General features: G+C 46.8%; 1 protein-coding gene across 10 annotated transcripts in view; it reads right to left on the reverse strand.

Annotated features, from left to right (window-relative positions):
* Nucleotides 1-24290, reverse strand: part of CACNA1B (calcium voltage-gated channel subunit alpha1 B) — a 233113-nt gene that overhangs the window by 82053 nt on the left and 126770 nt on the right. For all 10 annotated transcript variants that reach the window (XM_088065811.1, XM_088065815.1, XM_088065810.1 and 7 more), the window contains 8 exons: nt 23671-23727; nt 19948-20157; nt 13579-13691; nt 10539-10651; nt 9236-9367; nt 8367-8439; nt 6482-6599; nt 3002-3069 (listed from right to left, as the gene is read on the reverse strand). In XM_088065811.1, coding sequence (XP_087921937.1) covers nt 3002-3069; nt 6482-6599; nt 8367-8439; nt 9236-9367; nt 10539-10651; nt 13579-13691; nt 19948-20157; nt 23671-23727 — 884 coding nt within the window. The remainder of the gene's footprint in view (nt 1-3001; nt 3070-6481; nt 6600-8366; nt 8440-9235; nt 9368-10538; nt 10652-13578; nt 13692-19947; nt 20158-23670; nt 23728-24290) is intronic.

A 24290-nucleotide genomic window follows, 5' to 3' on the forward strand; every position in this document is an offset into this window, starting at 1 on the left:
GCAGATGACTCCCAAAATTAATTAATTTTTGTACCTGATATTTAAAAATCCAGCTCACACTGGAGCTCTGAACAGCCCCATTTCAGCAGGGGCAGGTGCAGATGAAGCTCTTGCCCATAAGGACATCCCTGGTTTATGTCCTTTTCTCTTTTCTAGAGCTCTAAATCTTAATTTAAATCGATTTCTCACCATTTTTGGCACCACCCATCTTGATGTGCATCATTAACACTGAATTTTCTTCAATACATTCAGCCAGTTAAAGCCTTTTCCACAGGGGAGCAGAGGGAAGGGGATTTATGGATGTTCAGCTCTTGGTTTGGCCACTCCCTTCAGTCCAGAATTCATGGCCATTCCTCAAGAATTTTATACAAATTTATATAAAATTCCCACATCCCTCAAATGTGTTTTTATCCTGCTTTTGCAGGGATGAGAAAACACTTCCTGCTTGAAGATATTTAGGAAAATAAAGCCTCCTTTGTGGAGGATTTACACTCCAGTTTAATGAGGATGAAGCAGGAGCTGTTTGATGTCACCAGAGACGTTCTGGGTGATCAGCAGAGAGAATTGAAAAGCAAATTTTGGGGGCAATTGTAGATTCCACTCTGAGTAAATGAACAGGGGAAAAAAAATCTGTGGATACATTGAAAAAATCCTAAAGGTGAAAGAACCCAAAGGGATTCAGGAGATTTCTCAGGAATCACTAAAAATTGGGTTTGAGCAAGGCCAGAACAGGAAGAGCAGCAGAGGGACCTGGAGCAGAATTTTTTTTATAGATTGAAAGCAAAGGTGATGATTATTTATTTTCCCCAAGAAATTAATCATTCCTAAGCACTGGTGAGTTCTGTAACAGCCACAAGATGATCAAGCTGCAGTTAAATTTAGTCCCAGCCCTGAGAACTTCTCTTACAGGCCACAAAGCCCAGAAATGGTCAAAATGCCACATCAAGAAACCCAAATTAACATCCAGAAGTGGGGAAAGTTGAAATGTTCCATTCCTGAGGCAGGAAAGTTTTCTGTCTTCCCTAAACAGAGACAATTTCAATTGCTCCTGGCTCTCCCACATTAAATTCCAGCACTGATCTCAATTAATTTCACAGAATAAATGTCAGGAAAGTCTCCTGGGACCAAGTGACTCCTGAGTAACTTCCTCGTATCTCTGGGGCATTTTTGGGGCTTGAATGATCATATTTACTCAGCAGGAAATCCCTCATTCTCCAGGTATGTGTCTAATCGAATTTGGGCTTTTTCCTCTTTCTTTTCAAAGCCGCAGTGATTTGGGGGAAGGATCATAAATAAAATTAAACTAAAAAAAAAATAAAAATCCCCAAGAGAGTCTCTAGAGAAGTTTTATGATTTGGCAATGCTGCTGAAGCCATCAATATTTAATTAGACTTTATAAACATCCCCAAAGTCAGGTTTCTAACCCTCCTTGTCAGCTGCTGAAATATTCACTAGAAAGCACTTAAAGGATTAAGAAAGAAGGAGGATGAGCTTCCTTTTATCCAAGAATTGTTGGGTCTCATCCCCCCTCTTAGCATAATCAAGGGATGCCCATAAATCTGGGAGGGTTTTTGCCTCCAGGCTGGAAATTTCTGTGAGCACAGGAACAGCTGAGCTGCTGAAAGGGGAAAAATTCCCATTTAAAAATAAAAATAAAATAGAATTAAAAAAAGGGAAAAGTTCCAAAACAACAGAGAGCCATTAAATAGAGCTCTGAGCTGTATTGGAACATTTATTGTTCACCACCACTACTATTATTATTATTATTATCATCATCATCATCATCATTATTATCATCATTATTGTTATTATTGTTATTGTTATTGTTATTGTTATTATTGCTATTATTGCTATTATTATTGTTATTATTATATATCATACAATATATTATATATATTTATTAAATATTGTATTTCATATATTATATTACATTACATTATATTATATTATATTATATTATATTATATTATATTACATTATATTATATTACATTATATTATATTATATTATATTATATTATATTATATTATATTATAATTTACTATTGAATAACTATATAGATTTTTCCCTAAAAACAAAACCCACCCTCGCCTGCTGCTGCCTCAGCACTGGGCAGGGTAAATAAATTAAAGTTATAAAGTTATAAAACACAACCAGCCCAACGGGGATGCTGCTGCCTCTGTCCCCAGCAGGTCACTGCCCGTGGCAGCAGCACAGGAATGGGTGAGAAAAGCTAAAAATGTACAAAAAAACCCCTAATCCTCCTCATAAATCCACCTGAGCACACCAAAAAATGTGTAATAACCCAATCAGAACTGTGTAATAACCCAAATACCGAGGGCAGCACTCACAATCCAACCCTGGGCCTGAGTTGTTCTCCCTGGGGAACGCTCCAAACATTCTCCAAGAGGGATTTTCCAACAGAAATCTGTGTCCTGGTGCAGCTCTCTGATCCAGTAAAGTCACAGCAGTGTCGTTCCCATCCCCTGCCAGGACCTGGCTTTCTGCCCCCCATTTCTCTTTCACCTGGGGAGAGGCAGGAATATTCCAACATCTCCCCGAGTGCTCACAACAGCCTCTGCAAATTGTTTTGCCTGGAGCTGATTGGAAAATTTTAATTCTTTAATCCATCAGCAACCTCGGTGAGGTAAAGGGCCACAAAGTGTGAGAGCAAAGGAAATACAAAATATTCCCTGCAAGCTGAAGGGGAATAAACATCCCTGCAGTGCAAAGAGGTGCAAAAGCAGCTGCACAACTCCTGAATTTGCTCCTGCCTGAGCTTCCAATCAGCCAAAAAAATAAACCTGTTCATTGCTTCTCCCCTGCTGCAAGAATCAGAAAATGCGAGGTGAGCGACGCCCACCCTGGCAGAAACCGAACACAAAATATTCCCTGCAACCTGAAATAAAGAAACCTGAAGGGTTCAACCCTCACAGGGGAGAACTGCAGTGGAAACTGCTCCCCAGAGGGACCAGGGACACCCCTGGGATCTCCCACCTACCTTGGTCAGCTCCTGGGCGTTGGCCAGGTTGTCCACGGCGATGGCCAGGAAGACGTTCAGGAGGGTGTCTGTGGGAGCAGCTGAGGGAAAATCTCTTCACACAGCACAGACAGCAAATCCTTCCCACCGCCCCTCTCCCCCTCTTGGTGCTTTATGGAAGCTCTGCCACCGTTCCCAGCCCTGGGTGCTGGGTGACACGTTTGTGTCTGGAGAGGGGACAGGAGCAGAGGGGCAGTTTGGGACCTCCAGGCACCACAGCCTTTGGTTTTCCACCCCTCCAGCCCAGAAATGAAGTTCTCACCCTCATTTTTCCTTCTTGTTTAAAGGGACACCCAGTGGAGCTGCAGGAAATTGGTTATTTTAAGCCATTATATTTAGATTTTTATATACACAGAGCTCCATCCTCCCTGCCTGCCAAGCCCTGCAGGGCACAGAGCCCCGGGGTTTCTCCAGGAACCAGCATTTCTCCTGCTTTTTTCCCTTGGAAGATGATTCCTCAGGGACAGAGGGAGGTTTGGGATGTGATGCCCATCACCTGCTGCTTCCCCCATCCCAGCAGGACAGCGAGGAGAGGGTGAGAACACCTCGATACAGAACAGGAAAATCTGGGATCATCACCCCTCCCTCAAAGAGCCAGGCACTCCTGGGCTGTGCTGGGTGCTTGGGTTTTTCCTTCTGGGGTGCTTCCAACAGGTTGGAAACACTTCCAAGGCTCCTATCTGGGAATAAATGGCAACAAAACTCCCTCCCACACCTGCTGGATGTGGCTCGTGGAACACAGGCAACCCCTGGAAATGGAATTAATTCATCAGATCAGCCTGGCCTGATCCATTTCCAAGCACAGTCTGGCAGTTTTGGGTTTATCTGCCACAAAAAAGGTCCCTCAGTCCTCTCTGCAGAGCTGGGGGGTTCCCCAATTTCTCCTAAATTTCTCCCAAATTTCTCCTAAATTTCTCCCAAATTTCTCCCAGATTTCTCCCAAATTTCTCCCAAATTTCCCCCAAATTTCTCCCAGATTTCTCCCAGATTTCTCCCCAGCTCCAGGCTCTGGCTCAGGCTGTGTGAGCTGAGGCAGTGCCTGGAGCCAGGAATCATCTCCTGCCCGGCACTTGAGGGCCAGGGAAGGGCAGCACCCTCCAGGCAGTTCTTGCTCTGCTTTTCAGGCTCCTCTGAAGTTTTTCTTGGAGTTGTTTTTCCTTTTTTTTATTGTCTCAACAGACTCCTCAATTTATCAATTAAGTGGATAACAGTGAACACAGGCATGGTGTAATTTCCTGGAAAATAGGCCAGATCCTGTTGTTACTTTAATCATAAAACTTTCATTAAACCACTTCTGGTTCCACACAGACTTGCTGGAAATGGAAACGTAACATGAGACACTTCCCACTTAAAAAAACCAAGCTTTTCCTTGCCATGATCCACTGTAAAATTGACCAACTGATCAATTCAAAAAGGGTTTCAAAGAACCAAAAATGGATTCCAAGGACAAGGGAGAACTCCTCTCTGAATGAAAGGTGAGGGAGGGAATTCATGCCCTGCTCCTCAGAAACACCAAGCAGCTCGGAGGTGAAAAGTCCCTCCCTCAGCTGTGCTGTCAAACCTGATTACAGCTTAATCTCATTTCCAAATGCCAAGCCCCGAGGATTTGGAGCTCTCCCTGCTCTCCCCTGACCCAGTTTTCCAGAGCCTGGTGTTTCTGGAAGGGGCCGTGCTGGCTGCAGTGAGGAGATGTCTGAGCCTCACTGCCACGGCTCTGGGAACGGGATAAATCCCATGGAAACACTGGTGTGACAGGCACAGCCCCTCCCTGTCCCTGCTCCTCGTCCTGAGGAGAGAATTCCAGCAAAGCCAAAGGGCTGGGGCACTGCTGTGCCATCCATGGGCACCAGAGTCATCCATGGCACCTTTTGGCACCTCTGCCTTCAGCCCCAGTATTTCCCTCAGTTCACCCCTCCCTTTCTCCTACAACTCCAGCCCAAGAAAGACTCCCAGGAAAAGAGAAATGCTGGGACTGGAGCCACAGAGAAGGTGGGGAAATTTTCACAGGAGCTCCCGGGTGGAGCAGCAGCACTGGGTGTTCTCATCCCTCTTTGGGGTGTTCTCATACAATTTTGGGGCATTCTCATCCCTGTTTGGGGTGTTCTTGTCCCTCTTTGGGGTGTTCTCATCCCACTTTGGGGTGTTCTTGTCCCTCTTTGGGGTGTTCTTGTCCCTCTTTGGGGTGTTCTCATCCCTGTTTGGGGTGTTCTTGTCCCTCTTTGGGGTGTTCTTGTCCCACTTTGCAGAACAAAGCAGCCAGGGCTGCCTTGGCTCTGCCACAGTTCCTGAGTTTCCTGTTTTAGGGATGTTCCCTCTGACTCCACACAGCTCATGGCTGCAGCCACAGAATCACAGAATCAGTCAAGGAATCAATGCCACAATCACAGAATCAATCCCACAACCAATCCCACAATCAATCCCACAATCACAGAATCAATCCCACAACCAATCCCACAATCAATCCCACAATCACAGAATCAATCCCACAATCACACAATCAATCCCACAATCACAGAATCAATCCCACAATCACAGAATCAATCCCACAATCAATCCCACAATCACAGAATCAATCCCACAATCACACAATCCCACAGTCACAGACACTGGGACAGGGACAGGGCCACCACAGCCCCTCTGCCCTCCTGGCTCTCCTCCTCACACCCATCAGGGAGCTGCTTTGCTTGTTTGTGTAGAAAATGGGAATTGTGTGTAATGTATAAAATGTAAAATAAAGCCTCCCTTCCCAAATCCCATCCCGGTGTCACTCTGTGTCCCTGGACCAGCTGACACCCTGGGACGCTGGGGATGAAATCTCCCAGTCTGGTGTTACCCTCAAGGCATTTCCAGCTCTCAGAAGAACAAAACAGACACTTGATGTGCCAAGGCTTGGAACACTGAACACTCCCAGAACCTGAAACCCAGGATCCAGAATTAAAAAGGAAGCGTTACGTGGAGATGAGACACTCTGGAGGATCTGGGACAGCTCAGCTGGTTAAAGTGCCCTCGGCAAAGGCACCAAAAGAATGGAGCCTCATCTCCACCATCATCTACTCACCTCCACCAAACCCATCTCAATCCTCCCCTGCCTAAAACCAAACTGCTTGTGAAGATATCCAAGCTCCTGCTCTGACCTGCCCTCAATTATTTCTCCCACAATCTAAATTAACTCTTAATAGAACATTTTCAAGGTGAAACACAACAATTAAACAGAAACCTCTTCGAATTAAATTAAAAATTCTTACATTGCCGCAAGAAACGACACCAAGTTGGACAATTCACCTTCAGTGAGCAAAGCCGTGGCAATAAATTGGCTTTTAAAGGATGAGGCGGTGAGAATTTAGGGGAAACTGGGAGTGTCTAGCAGGGAAGGACTTTCTGGGACTTTGGAAGGGCTTTTGTGGGCAGGACTGTGCCAGCAGGGGTACCGTGGGAGGATACAGTTACCGAACAGGGTGAGGACGATGAAGTAGATGGAGGAGAACATTCCCGAGTGGACGCCGCCCTGTGACTCTATCCCGTGGTACATCACAGCATTCCAGTCCTCCCCTGTCAGGATCTGCAGGGATGGACAGAGGGTCACAGACACAAACTGGGGCACTCTGGCTGCTCTGACACCCACCCACAGACGTGGGCAGGGCTCTGCTGCCATCCTGCCACTCCTCATCTCCAGCTGGCACCACTCGGAGCCCGTGAGGCTTTCCAGAGGAAATCAGGGAGCAGGGCACAGGGTCTAGCACAGAACTCTGCTTTCCAGAGGCTCTGTGCTCATGGATGCTGTCTGTGTGTGTATTTTGATTATTCACTCAGCTCACAGGGACTTCCTCAGGAGCCAGGAGCTGGAGATCAAGGTGTGATGCTCCTCAGAGGGAATTTAGGCTCAGCCAGCTGCCAGGAGGACAAAAACACGTCCTGGGCTGGAGATCAAGGTGTGATGCTCCTCAGAGGGAATTTAGGCTCATCCAGCTTCCAGGAAGATAAAAACACATCCTGGGTGTCCAGTGACCCAGCCAGGGCTGCTGGGATGAAAACAGGCTAAAGCAGAGGGCAGAAGAGTTTGTTTGAGAAGCTTCTTACACAGAATCTCCAAAGGTACAGGGCTGGGCAGGGTGTCTGTAATTTTATTTAATTTAATTTTATTTATTCAGCACATTGAATGCTGTCTCTGAGTGATGCTGAGGTTATGGAAGAAAAGCTTGGAAAGGGATCCCAACCCCACAGTGAGGAAACACTGATCTGCAGTTTGCAGCTCAGGGAAGGAGTGGGATGGAAGGAGGGCAGAAATATCAAAAAGCCTCTGGGACCCCACAGGTTTGATGGCTTTTGCTGGGTTTAATTCCTACCTCTGACACTCCAGACAAATATCTTAAAGCCATCCTTCACCCCATCACCCCACACTGCATTTATCTAACAGGAAATATTCCAGCTGAGAATTCCACAGGCAGCTCCAGTCCCAAAGCAAACCAAAACCAACATTCCCGCTGCTCATATCTGGAGCTGCTCCCGGTTCCAGCTCCCTGGCAATACCTGAGCCCTTCCTTTGATAAGAACTAAAATCTTATGCAAATCTTAATTCTTAATCCCCCGTGATGGGCAATATCCTGTGAGGTGAGGATGGAACCTGTGTCACATCTGGGCACCGGCTCCTGCAGAGCTCGCAGGACTCCTCCTCTCCTCCTCCTTGAGATTCTTTTTCTGTCTTAATCCAGAAATTGCCATCACCCCCCTTCCCTTCCTTTTTATCTCCTTTTGGGGTTGTGACACTGAAATACATCAGCCAGACCTTGCTGAGATCTGGGGAAATTTGGATGTGGGGAAAGCCCACATTGTGCAGGACGAGGCTGGGAATGCTGGATCTGAGGGTCACCTGCACCTGGAGCAGCCCCAACCCTCCTGAGCTGGGAAACACCAGAAAACATTAATTTAAAAATAATTTTAAATAATTTTAAACCCTTTAAAATTATTGTTTTCAAAAAGGACAGGTAGAAAACAGCTGCAAAATTCAGCTTTAAATCCAAGCATTGCACCTGCCAGAGCTGCAGCTCCATGAGCAGAGGCTGGAGAACACAGAGGGCACACAAAGATTTTAATTCAGCACAGAAATATCTGTTTTATCAGCACTTTTCCCCCTAGCAATAAATCTTTTGTTCTAGTTTTCCTTAATAGCACAGCATTGATTTTTAATTTCATTTTTAGTGACACACGCAGCAAAGTAAAACACGTGAGAAGGAAGGACTTCCCCTTTCCTAAATCCCACAGATTTTTGGGGAAGAAACACCCAGGAATTTCTATTCTAACACTGCTCCAGGACAAGGAATGGATTTACCTGGAAAACTGTGAGGATGGCAGCAGGGAAGGTGTCGAAATTGGTGGTTGGAGTTTCATCTTGGAAATTGAACCTGGAGAGAAGTGAGAAATAAAAAGCAGAGTGGGGAGGGCCAGGCAGCTCCAGGTAGCCTTGGAATGCCCTTTAACACCCCATAAACCAGGTCAGGGAACAATATTTGTTCCACCTGTAACACCCCAGGCAAGCTCAGTGGGGAACATCTCAGAAGGTGCTTAACAGAACCATCAGCAAAAACTCGATTTCATTCCCAGAGAAAATTCCTTTGAAATTCATTTTCATCCCCAATTAAAACAAACAATCAAAATCTCCAGTCATTCTGCGTAATGAACCGTTCCAAGAAGTTTTCATCCTCAAGTGTAAAAGCCCAAATTGAAATTACTCTCTTAGTAGATAATTTCTTTTTAATATTTAAAAGATAAAACAGGGATTGACTGGGAAAATAAAAGGCCAAACAAAACCAATTAATTCTTCCAGTTCAGAAGCGAGGCTGGAGTTTAAATGGTAACTCTGTGATGGTTCTTACTGCAAAATTCACCACTGCTGGCATTTCTAATGAGAATAATCAGATCCAACAAAGCTGTGTTTTCCAGCAGGAAAATACTCCAGGTGGAGAAGTGGAATGGCACTGTGGTTAGCAGGGAAAGAACCAGAACCAGCTCCAGCCCTGCTCCAGCTCTGGGTGTTCTGGGGACCATGGGATGATGGAGGAGCTTTGAACTGGGGACACTCTTCCTTAGGAAAGGATCCAGCTCCAGGGAAAACACCAGAGCAGGAATTGATTCCCAACCCCAGCCCTGAAATCAGGGATGTGAACAGCTCCAGGGAAAACAAAGATTCCTCAGACTCACTGTCCTCCGAAGAGCTGCATCCCCAGCAGAGCAAAGACCACGATGAACAGGAACAGCAGGAAAAGCAAACTGATGATGGACTTCATGGAATTCAGCAAGGAGACCACCAGATTCCTCAGGGAATTCCAGTACCTGCGTCGGATCAGAGCAGCCAGGGGAGAACGGGAGTGGGGAAGAAGCTTTGGTGAGAAATGAACAGGAATTTCTTTCCCATGGAAAGGGGAAACGGCCTCAGGCTGCCCCAGGGGAGGGTAAGGTTGGATATTATCCATGGAAAAGGGGGACAGGCTTTGGGAAAAGCTGCCCAGGGCAGAGGGAGAGTCCCCATCCCTGCAGGGATTTAAAAGATGTGGCAAAGGGAATTTTCCTGTCAGCCCACTGAGGAGCCAAGGGCAGACAAAGCTGGGGTGAGGCTCAGGAGAGAAAGGGCTGTTAAAATTCCTTATGGGAATATAGAAACAGCAATTCCCAACATTTCCAACTGCCCAGCCAAGGAAAGGGGAATTCTGCATCTGCAGTTTTAATCTGCTCCTGCCCCCCGCTGCTGACCTCGGAGGTTGGGCTTTTGTGACAGTTTTTTTGTTTATTTTTAATTTTAGCAATGTTTAATAATAATAATAATAATAATAATAATAATAATAATAGATATATAATATACTATAATACACTAATATATACTATAGTATAGTACTATAATATAATATAAATACTCTCATATACTATACTATTAAGATTATATATTAATTATATATTATATTAACAATATATATTAAGGAGTATATAATATATTAATATATTGATACTTATTATAAAATTAATAAATAATATCAAATATATATAATAATATATACAATATATTAATATATTGTATATTATGTATGATAATTTATATAATAAAAATAATAAATACAATAGAATATACTATAAAAATAAAATACTATAATATACTAAATATACTATAAAAATATAATATACTATTGAAATATACTATGATAATATAATATAATATAATGTAATATAATATAATGTAATATAATATAATGTAATATAATACAATACAATACAATACAATGTAATATAATATAATATAATATAATATAATATAATATAATATAATACAATACAATACAATGTAATATAATATAATATAATATAATATAATATAATATAATATAATATAATATAATATAATATAATATAATACAATACAATACAATACAATACAATACATGGAAAGCATTCCCCTGGCCCTGGGGACAGGGATTTCCTGGGGTGCCCAGAGTGCCAAGAGAGCTGCACTCACTTTGTCACTTTGAAGATCCTCAGCAGCCTCAGGGCTCGCAGGACGCTGATGCCAAAGGAGGTTCCCGGCTTCACTGCGGCCCAAATGACCTCAAAAATGCTGCCCACGATCACCTGCAGGGAAAAAGCACTTTGGAGAGGGCACAGCTGCTGCTGAGCTCCCTGCAGTGCTTCCAGAGAGGCTCAGGAGAGCTCAGCAATCACAGCCCAGGCTGTTTGTTCCAAAATTGCAGGGGAATCCGAAATGAGCCAGGAGAGCTGGAAAACCTCATCCCAACTTTCTCCACAGGCAGGAGGAGAACACCCTGGGATTTATACACAGAGAGGAGCTTGTTGCTTACTTCTCTAGCAATCAAACTATCATAAAATACCATTTTTTGAAGGAAATTGTAATATTTAATCAGATTGTTTTAATCCTGGTTCAGCTGCAAATGCCAGAAGTTCCTGTTCTCACCACACAACCTGCAGAGATGCAGGAGGGCTCTGCCCCATCCTCCCCTTCCCTAAAACTCCTCATCTGCAGCACAACAGCAGCTCTGGGTAAAACCTACCAGAAACTTCTGGCAAAAAAAACTACCAGAAACTCTTCTTCTGAGAGTCTTTAGGAGAGCAAATGAAAGCAATAATTATTATGAGATCCTGCAAAGCGTCTGGCACAGACATCCCATCATCTGCCTGGCCCTCAGCCTTGGGGTGCTGCAGAAATTGCCCTAAATCAAGGTGGGTTTTTCAAGTTTTGTTTTGCCTGGTTGGTTTAAGGATGGCAGAGAATTCACCTCAAGCGAGGGGGGAAAAAATTCCCAAAAATTCCCAAAAATCCTTTTCCTTTGGGAAAAGGACAAACTGCCCAGCTGGGAAGGACAATTAAACCCACACGGGTTTCTGCAGAGTTAATAGGATCAAACAGGCATTTCCCTGCCAATTGCTGGCATAATTCACATTAACCCAACATTTCTGAGCTCCCACTGGGCAGAGCTCACCATAAACACCAGTTCAGAACTGGTTATCAGAGCCCAGCTGGCAGGGAGGCTCTGTGGGAACCCCTTTCAGGGACAAAAACTTGGATCTCTCTGAAAATCCCAGCGTCCTGCAACACACGCTGTGCCCTGAGCTTCCAGAAAATATAGAGGGAAATGGAGATCCACAAGAGTTGGTAATTCCACTGAAGAAGAAGAAGAAGAAAGAGAAGGAGCTAAAACTTCTCTCCCACCATTGGGAATCCCTCATCAATCAGCAGAAGCCTTTCCTCAGCCCCTCCACGTGATGCTGCTAATTAATTTTGCTCGGCAGGCGCCCCTGGGAGCCTGTTTCACACCAGACCCCGCTGGCCTGGCGCTCCCCAGGCGATGTTGCTCTGGTTTGTCGTTTCACCCTTTGCGTTTGAACGCTTTCATTGCCACGGTTTGTCAGACAAAACTGGCTACAGAGCTCTGTGATGTTCCAGTGAATTCATTCTGGGGGCTGGAAGGTGGGTGAGGGAGGGAAAAAACACAGACAGAAGGAGGATCCCTATGGATTCTGTGAAGGAGGAAGAATTAGCAGCAGATCAACAGCGTTCCCTCCTGGGAAACCCTCGCAGAGCTCCCTGCCAGGACTGCACACCCCACAAAGCTCAGACACTCCTGAGCTCGGCTTTTGCTCTAAATCACCTGGCCCTGACAAGCTCTTGCTGTGGAAGGAGCATCCTGGATTCAGAGATCCAAGGGAATTGGCCCAGCCAGGGCAGGACATGGACCCTGTGTGGGTCACAGGGCAGGGACACCCCTAAAGTCACCTAATACCAGATTTATGGCCAGCCTGGGGTCTGGGCAGTGTCCCTTGGACAATCCATCCCCACCCTCTGAGCCACCAGGACACCCCAAAACCACAGCCCCACATTTGGGACAGCCTCGTGCGACACCTCAGGGGGTGATTTAATCTCAAATTCTGTTTGCTCCGAGCTTTGCTGCTGTAAAAAAAAAAAAGAGAATAAATTGTCTCTACTCAGAGCCTTGCATTTCAGAGGGTCACTCGCTGAAGGTGACAACACCTCCTCCTCCCCTGTGGGAGCAGAGGAATTTGGCTTCCTGGAGGAAGAGTCACTCCCAGTATTTTGGCAGATAAAAACTAGAAACAGCCTGAGCACCAGAGCAGGGCTGGGGGATGAGAGCTGAGCCGCTCTCTCTTGCTCAGCCCACGCTGGAGATTAAGGCCGAGTTCTCCTCTGCTGATCCCAGCTAATGGCTTTTAATGAATAAATTAGCATCCCCTCTTTGTCAGGGGGAGCCAAACCCAGCCCCTCTATTCACAGCAGAGCCGCAGTTGGACTTGTGCACTGGAAGGATTTGAATTATTGCCCTGCTGTCACCTCATGGGGTGTTCACTCTTCTGCTCCTGGAGATGTCTGAAAAGCCCTGCCTGTGTGAATCCAGGTGAAGGCTGCTCAGTGGGTGACAGCAGCAGGAAGATGTGGGTTTATTTTTTGTCTTTCAATCAGCTGATTGGAATGGGAGGGACAGAATCCCCCGGCAATCAGAGCACTCAGGGGTGCTGATGCTGCCAACAGCCCGGGGCTGCAGGAAATGAAATCCCCCACCAGTCACATCCCTTCCAAAAGGAGGATAACGAGGGAAACTTCCTGCATTTCACTGCTAATTCATACAGGGACTGCTCCCCACAGGAGACACTCCCAGCACCACTTCCCCTGGATTTCCATACTCAAACAGCACCTGGATGACAGCAGAGACACCTGCCTGGCACAGGGAGGGCTTTCAAGGACACCGAGTGACAGCACAGAGGGTTCCCACTGCCACAGGGCAGGGATGGATGGGATACTGGGAAGGAATTCTTCCCTGGGAGGGTGGGGATGGAATTCCCAGAGCAGCTGGGGCTGCCCCTGGATCCCTGGCAGTGCCCAAGGCCAGGTTGGACAGAGCTTGGATCACCCTGGGATGGTGGGAGGTGTCCCTGCCCATGGCTGGGGGTTGGAATTTAGATGATTTTAAGGTCCCTTCCACCCCAAACCATTCCATGATTTTTCCACCCTGCTGGACATTACTCACCCCAAAGTCAAAGCAGTTGAACGAAGAGTGGAAGTAATTCCTTGGCCCCAGCCCATACATCTTCAAGGACATCTCAGTGAGGAACAGCCCCAGGAAAACAAACTCTGCAAAATCTGGAATCAGGAGAAGAGATTCAATTAATCCATGAGCTCCTCATGTGGGGAAATTTTTGTTCCTTTTTTCACAGCACCAAGGGCCTGCAGGCAGAAGAAAATCGCTGTGCAGGGCCCAGGCAGGGTTTGTCACAATCCTTTCTGTGTGTCCATGAGCTGTGAAAGAAATGTTCACCTGAACTCCTGCGTGGGGGCAGGAGCATTAAATGATATCCTCGTTGTCTCCGTAAAGGAATTTCAAAGGAAAACCCTGGATCTAATATTTTTAAAGGTCAAATTTAATTGCAAAGATGTTTTGGGACTCCTGTACTTGCAAGAGATGGAAACTTTTTGGGTGTGGGGTGTAAGTTTCTGTACCATCCTCTGATGATAAAAATACCTTTGAAGTGCTGACTCTGAGGGCTCGTATTCAGAGGTGTTGTGTCTCCTGTTACCACATTTATTTTTATTATGCCTTTATAGCCCTGTAATTATGGAAGAGACCCTTCTGTTTCCTCTTCCTTCACATATCACAGGCTGGGAAGTTTTTGATGGGAAAATTTATCACTGATGATGAAACAAAGGGCAGAAGGAGCAGAGCTGGAGGCTTCAATTTCCACACTGAGTTTTGAGGACCTGAAGCTTCAGCAAACACTGCCTTCAGCGTTTTAAGTTCGGAGCTGGAGGCCAATAAGCAACAGCAGGAGTGAAATGTTCAAAACAAACAAACAACAACAAGAAAAAAAGGCAAAACCCACCTACACTACCAAGAAAAACCAAACAGCAGAAGGCAAACCTGTCTTTGTCTGGAGAAAAGATGAAGAAAAGAATCAAACCCCAAAAGGTGGGGATTAATCACCTTGTTCAGTGCAGCACTGGAGGTTCTCAGTGGCTGCAGCAGCACAGATGCTACAAGAAAGTCTCCTGTAATTCCAGTTTTATGATTCCAGGAATGATAAAGAGGAGACAGTGACAAACTGTGATCCTGGGGGTCCCTTCCTGCTCAGGATATTCCAGGATTTCACCATCCTCTGACCTCCCGCAATCTGCAGCTTCAGCTGAGCGTGGGGAGAGACAGAGGATGGAATGAGGATCCTTCCCTCATTCCTGGATTTCCATTCCCAGCCTTGCACATCCACAGGGAGTGTCTCCAGCAGGGACATTCTCATCCCCTCTTCTCTGCCCCAGCCACGCCTCGGGTGTGCCCCCAAATTCCCCCACAGAACCACAAAAATCCTCAGTACTGGTTTGTAACTGCAAGTTTGCACCGACAGACCTCAGGGCACTTTGCCAAGACAACTGCCATCGCCCTAAAGGAGTAAAAAAGGAGGAAGGAACCAAGGATTAATGTTCAGTCACCGCTCCAGCAGGAGGATGAACACACCCCAGGTATCACGAGAGCAAAGTGTCACCATCAGACTGACACATCCTGCAAACACACACACAAATCCAGAATATCACACACACAAAAAGCTAGAAAGTGGCAAAATAAATAAAAAAAATATTTGATTATATTAAAAAAAAATTTAAATATAAAGCCAGGAAATGTTTAAAGCTCAGAGAAATTAAAACCAACTTCCTTCTGCTGCTCTTGCAGGAGCCACCCTTGGCCTTTCCCAGGTGATGAATTCCAGAGCAGAGCCCAGAACTGGCAGCAAGGGCTGTGTCTCAGCAGGTACCAGATGCTACAAATCACAGCCCAGTGAGGCTGGGAGGGAGGGAAGCGAAATTCAGACCCTGAACTCCTCAGCCAGAAGGAATTGGCTCCATGGAGGAGCTGCTGCATCCAACACACGATTTCTTCTGAGAAGGCCCTGCCTAAATAATTGAAAATGCAATTTTGTTGTTTGGGCCTCCTGGAATTCAAACCTCACCTAATTTCATTTGCCTTACTCCAAAGCATTTTGTGATGTGATTTAAGGAGGGAAAGTTGGATACAAACACTCTTTATTTCATTTCCAAGCTGTGCTGTTGGCAAAGGCCGTGCAAGCATCCCTTCACCCCACACCTTTGAATTAGGTTCCTAATTAGAGTCACCAGCTCCTTTTTGTCAATCCCTCATGGATTAATTCCATTTCTGCCCCATCAGAAGGAGGTGCTGAGCCTGACACTTCCCTCTCAACACTCTCCCATTAAACCCAGCAGCAGAAACTCAGCAGGGCCAAACTTCCCCCTTTTTGCCCAGGCAGATGTGAAATGCTCAGCAGACAGAAATAAATCTGCTCCAGAAAGCTTTTTCCTTGCAAATGCTGCATCTTGATATCCAGAGGGAGCTGGGTCTTGACTTCAAAGGCTACAACAGCACCAAAAAAAGGCCAAATTGCCCCAAACACAAGGTTCTGGGCAGGGAAGGTGCTCTCAGGCCATAATGGCTCAAATGTTGTGTTCAAATACTGGATTTATCAGAAAGGGGACGTTGTGGGTTTGGGGTTTAGACCTACACAGATTAAGGAGCTGGGAAGGATCCCTGTGGGATTTGCTGGAACTTTGGGAAGGGCAGCCCCCAAGTGAAACCTCCGTGAAACTTTAGTGACTAAAACTGGCCCTCAGTTGAAAATTCATCCTTGCTGCTACCAGACCTCAGGGATGCCATTCCAGAGCTGGTTTCTGACAGAAATCTTTCTCAGAATATTGGCAGTGGTGGAAATGAAGATGAAAAGATGATAATAAAATCACGAAATACATTATTTATAGGCAACTGCAGCTTATTTAACCAAAGTTCTGGGCTTTGGTGAGCAGTGTCCATCTGCAGCATGAGGGAAATCCTATTTGGCCCTGGAGTCCTTTCCATACAGAGAAGGAGAATCTCTGATTGAATTTGAGGATAATTACAGGGGCACGAAGTGCAGCCTGTTATTAATCACACCACAAGAATTCAAAGAATTCCTCATCAGTTCTTTCAATAAGGCTAAAGAAATCCCAAGCCTCTCTCCAGAGCTCCTGCAGTCCTTTTTCCAAAGCAGTTGTAGAGATATGGAGCATCAAGCAGAGAAAGCTAATCAGAACAATTCCAAACAGAAAAGTTAAAAGAAAAGACCAAGGGAAAAAATAAATCAATACAGACCCGTAGGCTTTTACCAACCGTTCTTTAAGTAAAATTAATTTGTAATGTAATTAAACTTCTCCCCAGAGGGACAGGTATAATTGAATTAGAGGTGCCTGGGTAGAGTTGCAGGGTTTAGCAGATCCTCACAGGTTTTCCTCTCCTCCTGCTACAGTTCACAAAAAGCCTCCTCAGTTCATTCCTAAGCACCTTCCCTGAAACAGCATCATCGGAATTTTTGATTTCTCTCTTGCTCTGCATCGCACCAGCCAGGTCCTGCCCCTCTGCAGCTGTTCCCTCATCATGGATTAACTTTTAAGCCATTCCTAAACTCTGTCACTCTCACAGTTAAAGGATTTTGCCAGGTATTTCCAGGAGCTGTTTCAAATCCCTCAATCTGCCTCTATCCAGTGGATTTGTGCACAAATCTTGGGCAGAACTGAGTTTCCAGGAGCATTCCTGCAGCTGGGCTCCTTCCCAGGAGTGTGTGCTGCAGAGTTATCCAGGCAGGAGTGAGGGAACACATCCAGCCCGGCCATCACCAACACCAAAACAACCAGCAAAGTCCTTAAGGCACCAAATATTGCCTGCACTCAGTGTTAAATTAGGGATTTGTAGAAATATGGGGCTGTGAGAACTCTGCCATCCCCAGGGAAAGGGGTAGAAAGGTTTAGGTCATCCCCAGTGCACAGCCAGGAATGCAGTCCCACAGCTCCTCATCCCGGAATTGGGGAGGGTTTGGAGGTATGGGATACTTGGAATTTAAGAGGTTGAACTTGTAGGGCTTCTCAGGACACTTCTCCAAAGCTCTTTGTTCAAAAATCACACTAAAACAGGTGGAAGGCAGTGGGACTCTACACCAAAAAATTCAAACTTGCTGCCCAAGTGCTTCTGACAGTAATTGATGTTCCTGGGCGTTATGGACAAATGCAGAGTTCCTGAAAAACTGATCCATCCCTAATCCCAACCTATTCCCTATATTTTGTCTTCAGCTGGGATAGATTGGAAGCCTGATTTGTGGCCTCTGTCTCAGATAAGTTTCCCAGCTGGAGGTGAATCTTTAATTCCAAGAGGCAGAACCAGCCATCACTGGAATATTAAAGAGTTTCTGGCTCGTGGATTTCTTCACGTTCCCTTGGAAAAGTCACTGCATGAGGTGCTCCCAAAACTGAGTTTTGTAAATCAGCAACCTTTATTTTGAGTTGAAAGGCTTCAAGTGTGGGGTTTGATTCCTAAACCTTTAGTCCTAATTCCAGAGGAAATCCTAATCCTCAAACTTTGAATTACTCTGCCAATCTAGCTTATTATTTCCTCTGGTAAATTGAGGTAATGAATAAGCAAGAGTGACTTTTCTGTATGGGCTGTCTCTCTTTTCAGTTGAAATCTTGCAAAAAAAAAACAACCAGACTTGAAAGAAATTTCTGTCCTTATTATACATCTCTCATTAGAGCTTCATTACCTGGAGCATTAAATATTTCAACAAGTATTAATAAGGAGCTTTTGATGTCAGAGCAGTCAGTATTCCTGACCTCTTAGGTCTAATAAAAAAAAAAAAACTTCAAAAGTTTGCCTTCCTTGTAATAAGGTAAATCCTGAGGATCTGAGGCAAGAAATATTTAAGTATCTAATTTATAGAGAAATCAAGGCAAATTAGGTAGATAAGGATCTTTAAAGATCTAAGCCAACATTGTTAGACTGTTGGAAATATTTGAGTTTTTTTCCCCCAGTCTTCTGTTTGCTTTTTTCAGAAGTTTTACTTAAATTTTCATCTGGTTAAGTGATGAACAACAGATTTTTTATAGGGTCAGAAATGACCCAAGGAATGGCTTTGTCTTACAGGAACAAGCCTCATCCCATCCCTTCAGAAGGAAAAATTTTCACTATCAGCATGAGGAATTTCTAGGAGTTTTCCAGCCTTTTAATTTATTTTAATTTATTTAAAATTTTTATTTATTTTAATTTATTTAAATTTTTTATTAATTTTATAAATTTTAAAAAATTATTTAAAATAAATTTTAAAAGTTCCATCCCTCACCTTCCACATTTTTTAAGACCAAGCTTTGTGAGCGAGTCTGTGACCTCAGGGAGACACCATTTCTTATTATTCAGAGCAATTTAAAAACCCAAAACTCATGGTTCAAAAGCACATCCAGACTCTCTGAGCTAAACCAGGTGACCACAGGAACCAGCTAAAAAGGGAAAACCTTTTCACAAATATAGGATAATCTTCCCTCTGGGGTTATTTCTGTCACTTAATGTCACAGGAGGGCACCGTGACACCCATTCCTGAGCAGGAATCACCCATGGCTGCAGATCAGTGACACAAATTTGCAGTTCTCTGGACACAGGTTAGCCAGAGAATCCTGCTTTTCCCAGGCATCATTCCCCTTCCATTTGTGTGTCCTGCTCCAGGACAAACCTTCCTGTCCTGCTCCAGGACAATTCCTCTTCCTGCCCCATTCCAGGACAATTCCTCCTGCCCCATTCCAGGACAATTCCTCCTGCCCCATTCCAGGACAATTCCTCCTGCCCCATTCCAGGACAATTCCTCTTCCTGCCCCATTCCAGGACAATTCCTCCTGCCCCATTCCAGGACAATTCCTCTTCCTGCCCCATTCCAGGACAATTCCTCTTCCTGCCTCATTCCAGGACAATTCCTCCTGCCCCATTCCAGGACAATTCCTCCTGCCCTGCTCCAGGCTTTACACCCAACTGAATCTCAACTTTGCAATAAATATCCTTTAGGATAACATTCTTCTCTCAAACTAATACCCTGGTGGATTTTTTTTCTGAATGGTTTGATTCAATCATTTGAAACGTGATTTGAAAGAGAACTGGGATTGTTCAGCCTGGAGAAGGGAAGCTTTGAGATGACCTAAATGTGGCCTTCCAGGACCTGAAGGGGCTGACAGGAAAGGTAAAGAGAGAATTTACAAAGGTCTGGAGTGCCAGGACAAGGGCTTCCCACTGCCAGAGGGCAGGGATAGATGGGATACTGGGAAGGATGGGGAGGGACTGCAGTGGAATTCCCAAAGAAGCTGTGGCTGCCCCTGGATCCCTGGAAGTGTCCAAGCCCAGGCTGGACAGGATCTAGTGAAAGGTATCCCTGCACAGGGGGTAGCATAAGCTGAGCTTTAAGCTCCCTTCCCACCCAAACCATCCTGTGACTCCACGACTGGGGAAGCTGAGAGCCGGGATGTGACCGCGGCGGGGTCGGGACCGGCCGGTACTCACAGAGAGCAGTGGTCAGCTTCTCGGGCTGGTCATAGTGCACCATGGCCACACAGAGGGTGTTGAGGGCCACCACGCAGAGCACGACCCAGTAGAAGCTCTGAGCCTTCACCATGCGCCGGATGAAGAAGCGGAACATCTTCTCTTTCCTCCTGAAGTAGGACGAGCTCTCGTTCTTGCCGCTCTTCAAACTGGCACGGGCAAAGGGAGACCCTGGGACAGAAAGAAGAGTCACCACAGCCCATCCCAGCAGGGAAAAGGCTGGAGAGGGGAGTTCCTGGGCACACAGAGCCTCTCCAAGCACCAGAAACAGCTCAGCAGCAAGCTGGGAATGTTGAGAATGGGCTGAGCAAGGGCATCTCGCTTGTAATGAGGGATGAAGGCTGGGATTTTAAAACTTCATGGATCAACGCCCAGCTCCAACATCTAAACTGGGCTTCCAAACCTTTGCAGCAATCCTGATTGTCCCAGTTCAACTCATCACTTTTTCCTGGGTGACAGGGACAGAGAGCAGCGGGCACAGGGCATTTCTGCCCACGGTGTGGAGCACATTCTCGTGGAGCTGGGTGGGTGTGGTCCCTGTTTCCCCTGCTCCAGGGACCAATTACCACGGAATTGAGTGAATCCTCCTTATTTCACTCTCCAGCCTCAGGTATTTCCTCAGCAGAGGGCTCAGTCTGCCTCCGTGCATCGGATTTTGGGTGCAGCCACTCATTTGTCTCAATTCTGCCTCTATCAGCTCCATTTCCACTCCGGGCCGAAACCCTGGCAACGAGTCAAGTGTTCCAACAATAGGAAGCTGATGGAAGAAATGATTCCTGATGTCAGCTCTCCCCCTGGGGTAGAGGCAGTGCTCAGATGGAAAGGCAATCTCTGGCAGGTGCTGAGGCAGGAGAAATCAGGAATGAGGGAGTAAACGCAGGGACCCCTTGGGCCTCCTCTGCAGCAGGAGATGCTGCAGGCAGGGAAAATGGTGATGGTGCCAGGCTGGTCACTGCCTGTGCCAGGATTTTATGACAAGATATCATTACTGCCCTTCCCCATCCTGGGATGGAGCATCCCAGCAGGATGAGCAGGACATGTTCTCATCCTGTCCTGGAGCAGGAGGCTCTCCTGGGCTCGGTGACATGAACAAAGAGTTCTGGCTTCAGCAGCCAAACCTCGGCGTGTGGTCATGTCAGCACTCGGAAAGGATGGGGATCTCACCCAGCCTCGTCCTGCAGCATCAACCACAGCAGCCAGAGAAAGGATGACGCCTCCAGATGTGAGAGCAGAGGGTTCTCCAAGCCTCACAGCCCCACACAAGTGTGATGTTCCCCCACAGAAAGTGAGCTCTCTGCTCTGTTTCACTTTTCTGGCCACCCACCAGCACTCCAAAAGCAGAGCTGGCCTTGGCCAGGCTTTGAACAAACTCCTTGCTGAAAAAATCAGTGTGTTCTTCTGTTGGCTTGAAAATCCTGCCTTTGGCAGTTTGGAAGAGATGAAATCACAGTGCTCCTCCTCTGCTCTGAGAGCCACAGGTTGGGATTGAGGCTGTTTCATATCACAGCACTCCTTAGCAGCTACAGAGCTCTCAGATATCCAAGCCCCTCTGTACTCCCAGAGCAGCAAAGGAATAGTGCTGCCCTCTCATTCCTCTCTGCTGATCTTCCAGAAAAGCAAAGCACTGATATTTAAACTGCTCTAACATGGAAAACATCCCCTTCTCCAGGCTTGGTGTCTCGGAATCGAGGCCCTGTGCCTGGTACAGCACAGAAGGTTTGAAGCCAGTGGGAGTGGAAAGAAAAGGATGAAAACTAAGAACAACTGCAGAGAACAGCCTGGGGAGCATTTACCACTACAGAAATTAAACTGCAGTTATAAAGCTCATCAAGGTGCTTGATTTTGGATTGAAGTGCAACATTTTCAGCCAGTGGCCAGAGAGAGACCTGGCAAAGCCTCATCCACCCCGAGCTGCATCTTCACGTGGCACCCAGGGATTACTTGTTAGTTCTTCCACGCTCCTTCTGCTCCCATCTGAACACATCACAGAAAACCATCCAAAACCCCCTTTTCTCCAAAACAGCTCCTTTATGTGTAATTTCCCACATGATCTGATTGTTTATGCTCTGCATCTCAGCCTCTTCACAAGCCTGCAGAAGTAGCTGCTTAATCCATTCCTCCTTTTCTGCCTCGTTCCGTGAATCCAAACCAGAACCACTTTTCCCAAGTGGCTGGAGCACTCGCAGAGGGTGGAAAGCATTGCTGTTATTTTCCCTGCCATATGCTCCCGAGACAGTTCCCAGCTCTGCCTGGGATTATTCCCGAGCCCAGATGCTCCGTCATCCGCTGCCACCTGAAATGCTGAACTCCAAGATCTGTTGGAATGGCACTGGCTGCCCAGAGCCTGCAGGGACTTGGATTTGGAGGCAAAGATCTCGTAATTATTGCAACCGTGAGCAAATATTCCAAAAACCACCATTCCTTGTTATCCATGCAGGGATCCGAGGAAAAAACACCAACAAACCAAACCAAAAATGCACACAGGCTGCTGCATTTTTGCCCTTTTCCAGCACCAAACCTCTCCTGGAAGTGGCAGCAGTTTCACCACAAGCCCTGCAGCCCAGGGCACTGTGGCAGCTCAGTGCTGGTGTCAGGAACATGCCAAGCCACCCTCACTTTCTGCAACCAGGTCTTCCTTTAAAGGGGGGAAAAAACAAAGATTCCAGCAGCAGCTGTGATCCCTGAAAACATCAATGCCAGCTTTCCAAAGGGCAACTGAGGCACTCATGCTGTGCAAGCAGCCACGGACAGGGATTCTCAAATGTGCTGTTTGTGCTGCTCCTCCTGCGCATCCAGGATCTGCTGCTTCGTGGGGACCGGGCTGCCAAGACATTTCTTTGGAAGATAATGAGAACATTTGCTGCTTCAGCAGCAAAACTGACTCCAACACCAGGCCTGGGGATCAGCACCCGACTGCAGAGCTGCAGGAAATGCCTCTCCCATGGCTGAGAGGGTTTTGGCTCCAGCAGCTCCCTGAGGTGGGTGCTGAGTGCCCAGAGCCTCCCCTGGCAGCCCAGAGCTGCCTCTGCCTCCCCACCTGGGCAGATCCCAGTGGGGAATCGGCTCTGGGAGCTGCATCCTCAGCCTGAGGATCCCAAATTCACCCCAGCAGAGCCCCACAGTGCAGGATGCCCTGCTCTGCGCTGGATCTCCAGATCTGGCTTTAAAATCGCTTTGAGATCTTCCTCTAAGACAAGAAAGAGAGAATTGAGGCCACTGCTCAGCACTTCCCAGTGGCCATTCCCACAGCACAGGCTGTGACACCTCAGCTGGGCATCAGTGGACAGGGGGACTGTGGCCACTTCCTCTCCTCCCTCCAACAGCGTTGTTTGGCAGATTTGGGGTTCACCAGCATGAATGAGCACGTTCCAAGCAGAATCCTGGGATGGCCAGCCCAGCAGGGATTGTCCCAAGGCTTTGCAGGGCTCTCTCCAGGGTGCAGCATGCAAGAGCTGAGCCAGGCAGCGCAGGGAGAGGGTGAAGCCACGGAGCTTTTTGCTTTGGGAAGTCGAGTGCTGCTGCAGCAGGAGTGGAAATTCATCCTCCTTCAGGAAACTTCTGGAGCAAAGGAGCCGCTCCAGAGGAGGAAATATGACATGGGCAGGTTCGGGTGGAGATCGAAACCTCGGGGGATGCGAAGCCAGTACTCACCAACGGAGCAAATGTCTGTGAAATGGTCCTCACCTTCTTCTGCATGAATCAGGTCGTTTTTGCTCTTCTTTATTGCGGCTCTTTTCAACACTGCGTGCAAATTAAAGAGAAAATGCCCCGTGAGGATGCAGAGCGGATTCTCTCTCCCCCTCCCTTCACTCTCCGGGGCCAGCATTTCCTTCCCAATGCCAGCTTCAAGCTCTCCCACCGGGCTACCCTGGAGCAAACCGGACAACCCACACCCCTGCAGGGCCTCTGCCCTCCTCAGTGCCCGGGTGCTTCGCTTCTTTGCCCTTCCAGCTCCTGAAGGTTTGCCAGGCACGGCTCTGCAGGTTTGGCTTCATGCAGCAGATGCAGGAGGGTGGGGGGGTCAGTGCAGCTGCACAAAGGCTGGGCAGGGGCACTGGAGCTTCCTGAGCCCCACGGGGCTGGGAGAGGAGCGCTGCCACCCCTGACACCATCAGTGCTGCCCGCAGTGGGCACCGGGAGGGGGTCAGCACTTACAGAGCTCCGTTTAGCACCCAGCCATGCCTCGGGGAGCAGAAATGCTGTGTGGAAAAAGCGGCCACACATCGGTGAGCAGCCTCCCAGCAGCACCCGGTGTGCAACCCCTGCCCTTTGGGGATGTCGGAATTCTTTGAAAACACCTTTTA

Source organism: Pseudopodoces humilis, chromosome 22 (genome assembly GCF_049639895.1).
Source record: "Pseudopodoces humilis isolate 2021_Gansu_Grassland_sample_001 chromosome 22, ASM4963989v1, whole genome shotgun sequence".
Lineage (NCBI taxonomy): Eukaryota > Metazoa > Chordata > Aves > Passeriformes > Paridae > Pseudopodoces > Pseudopodoces humilis.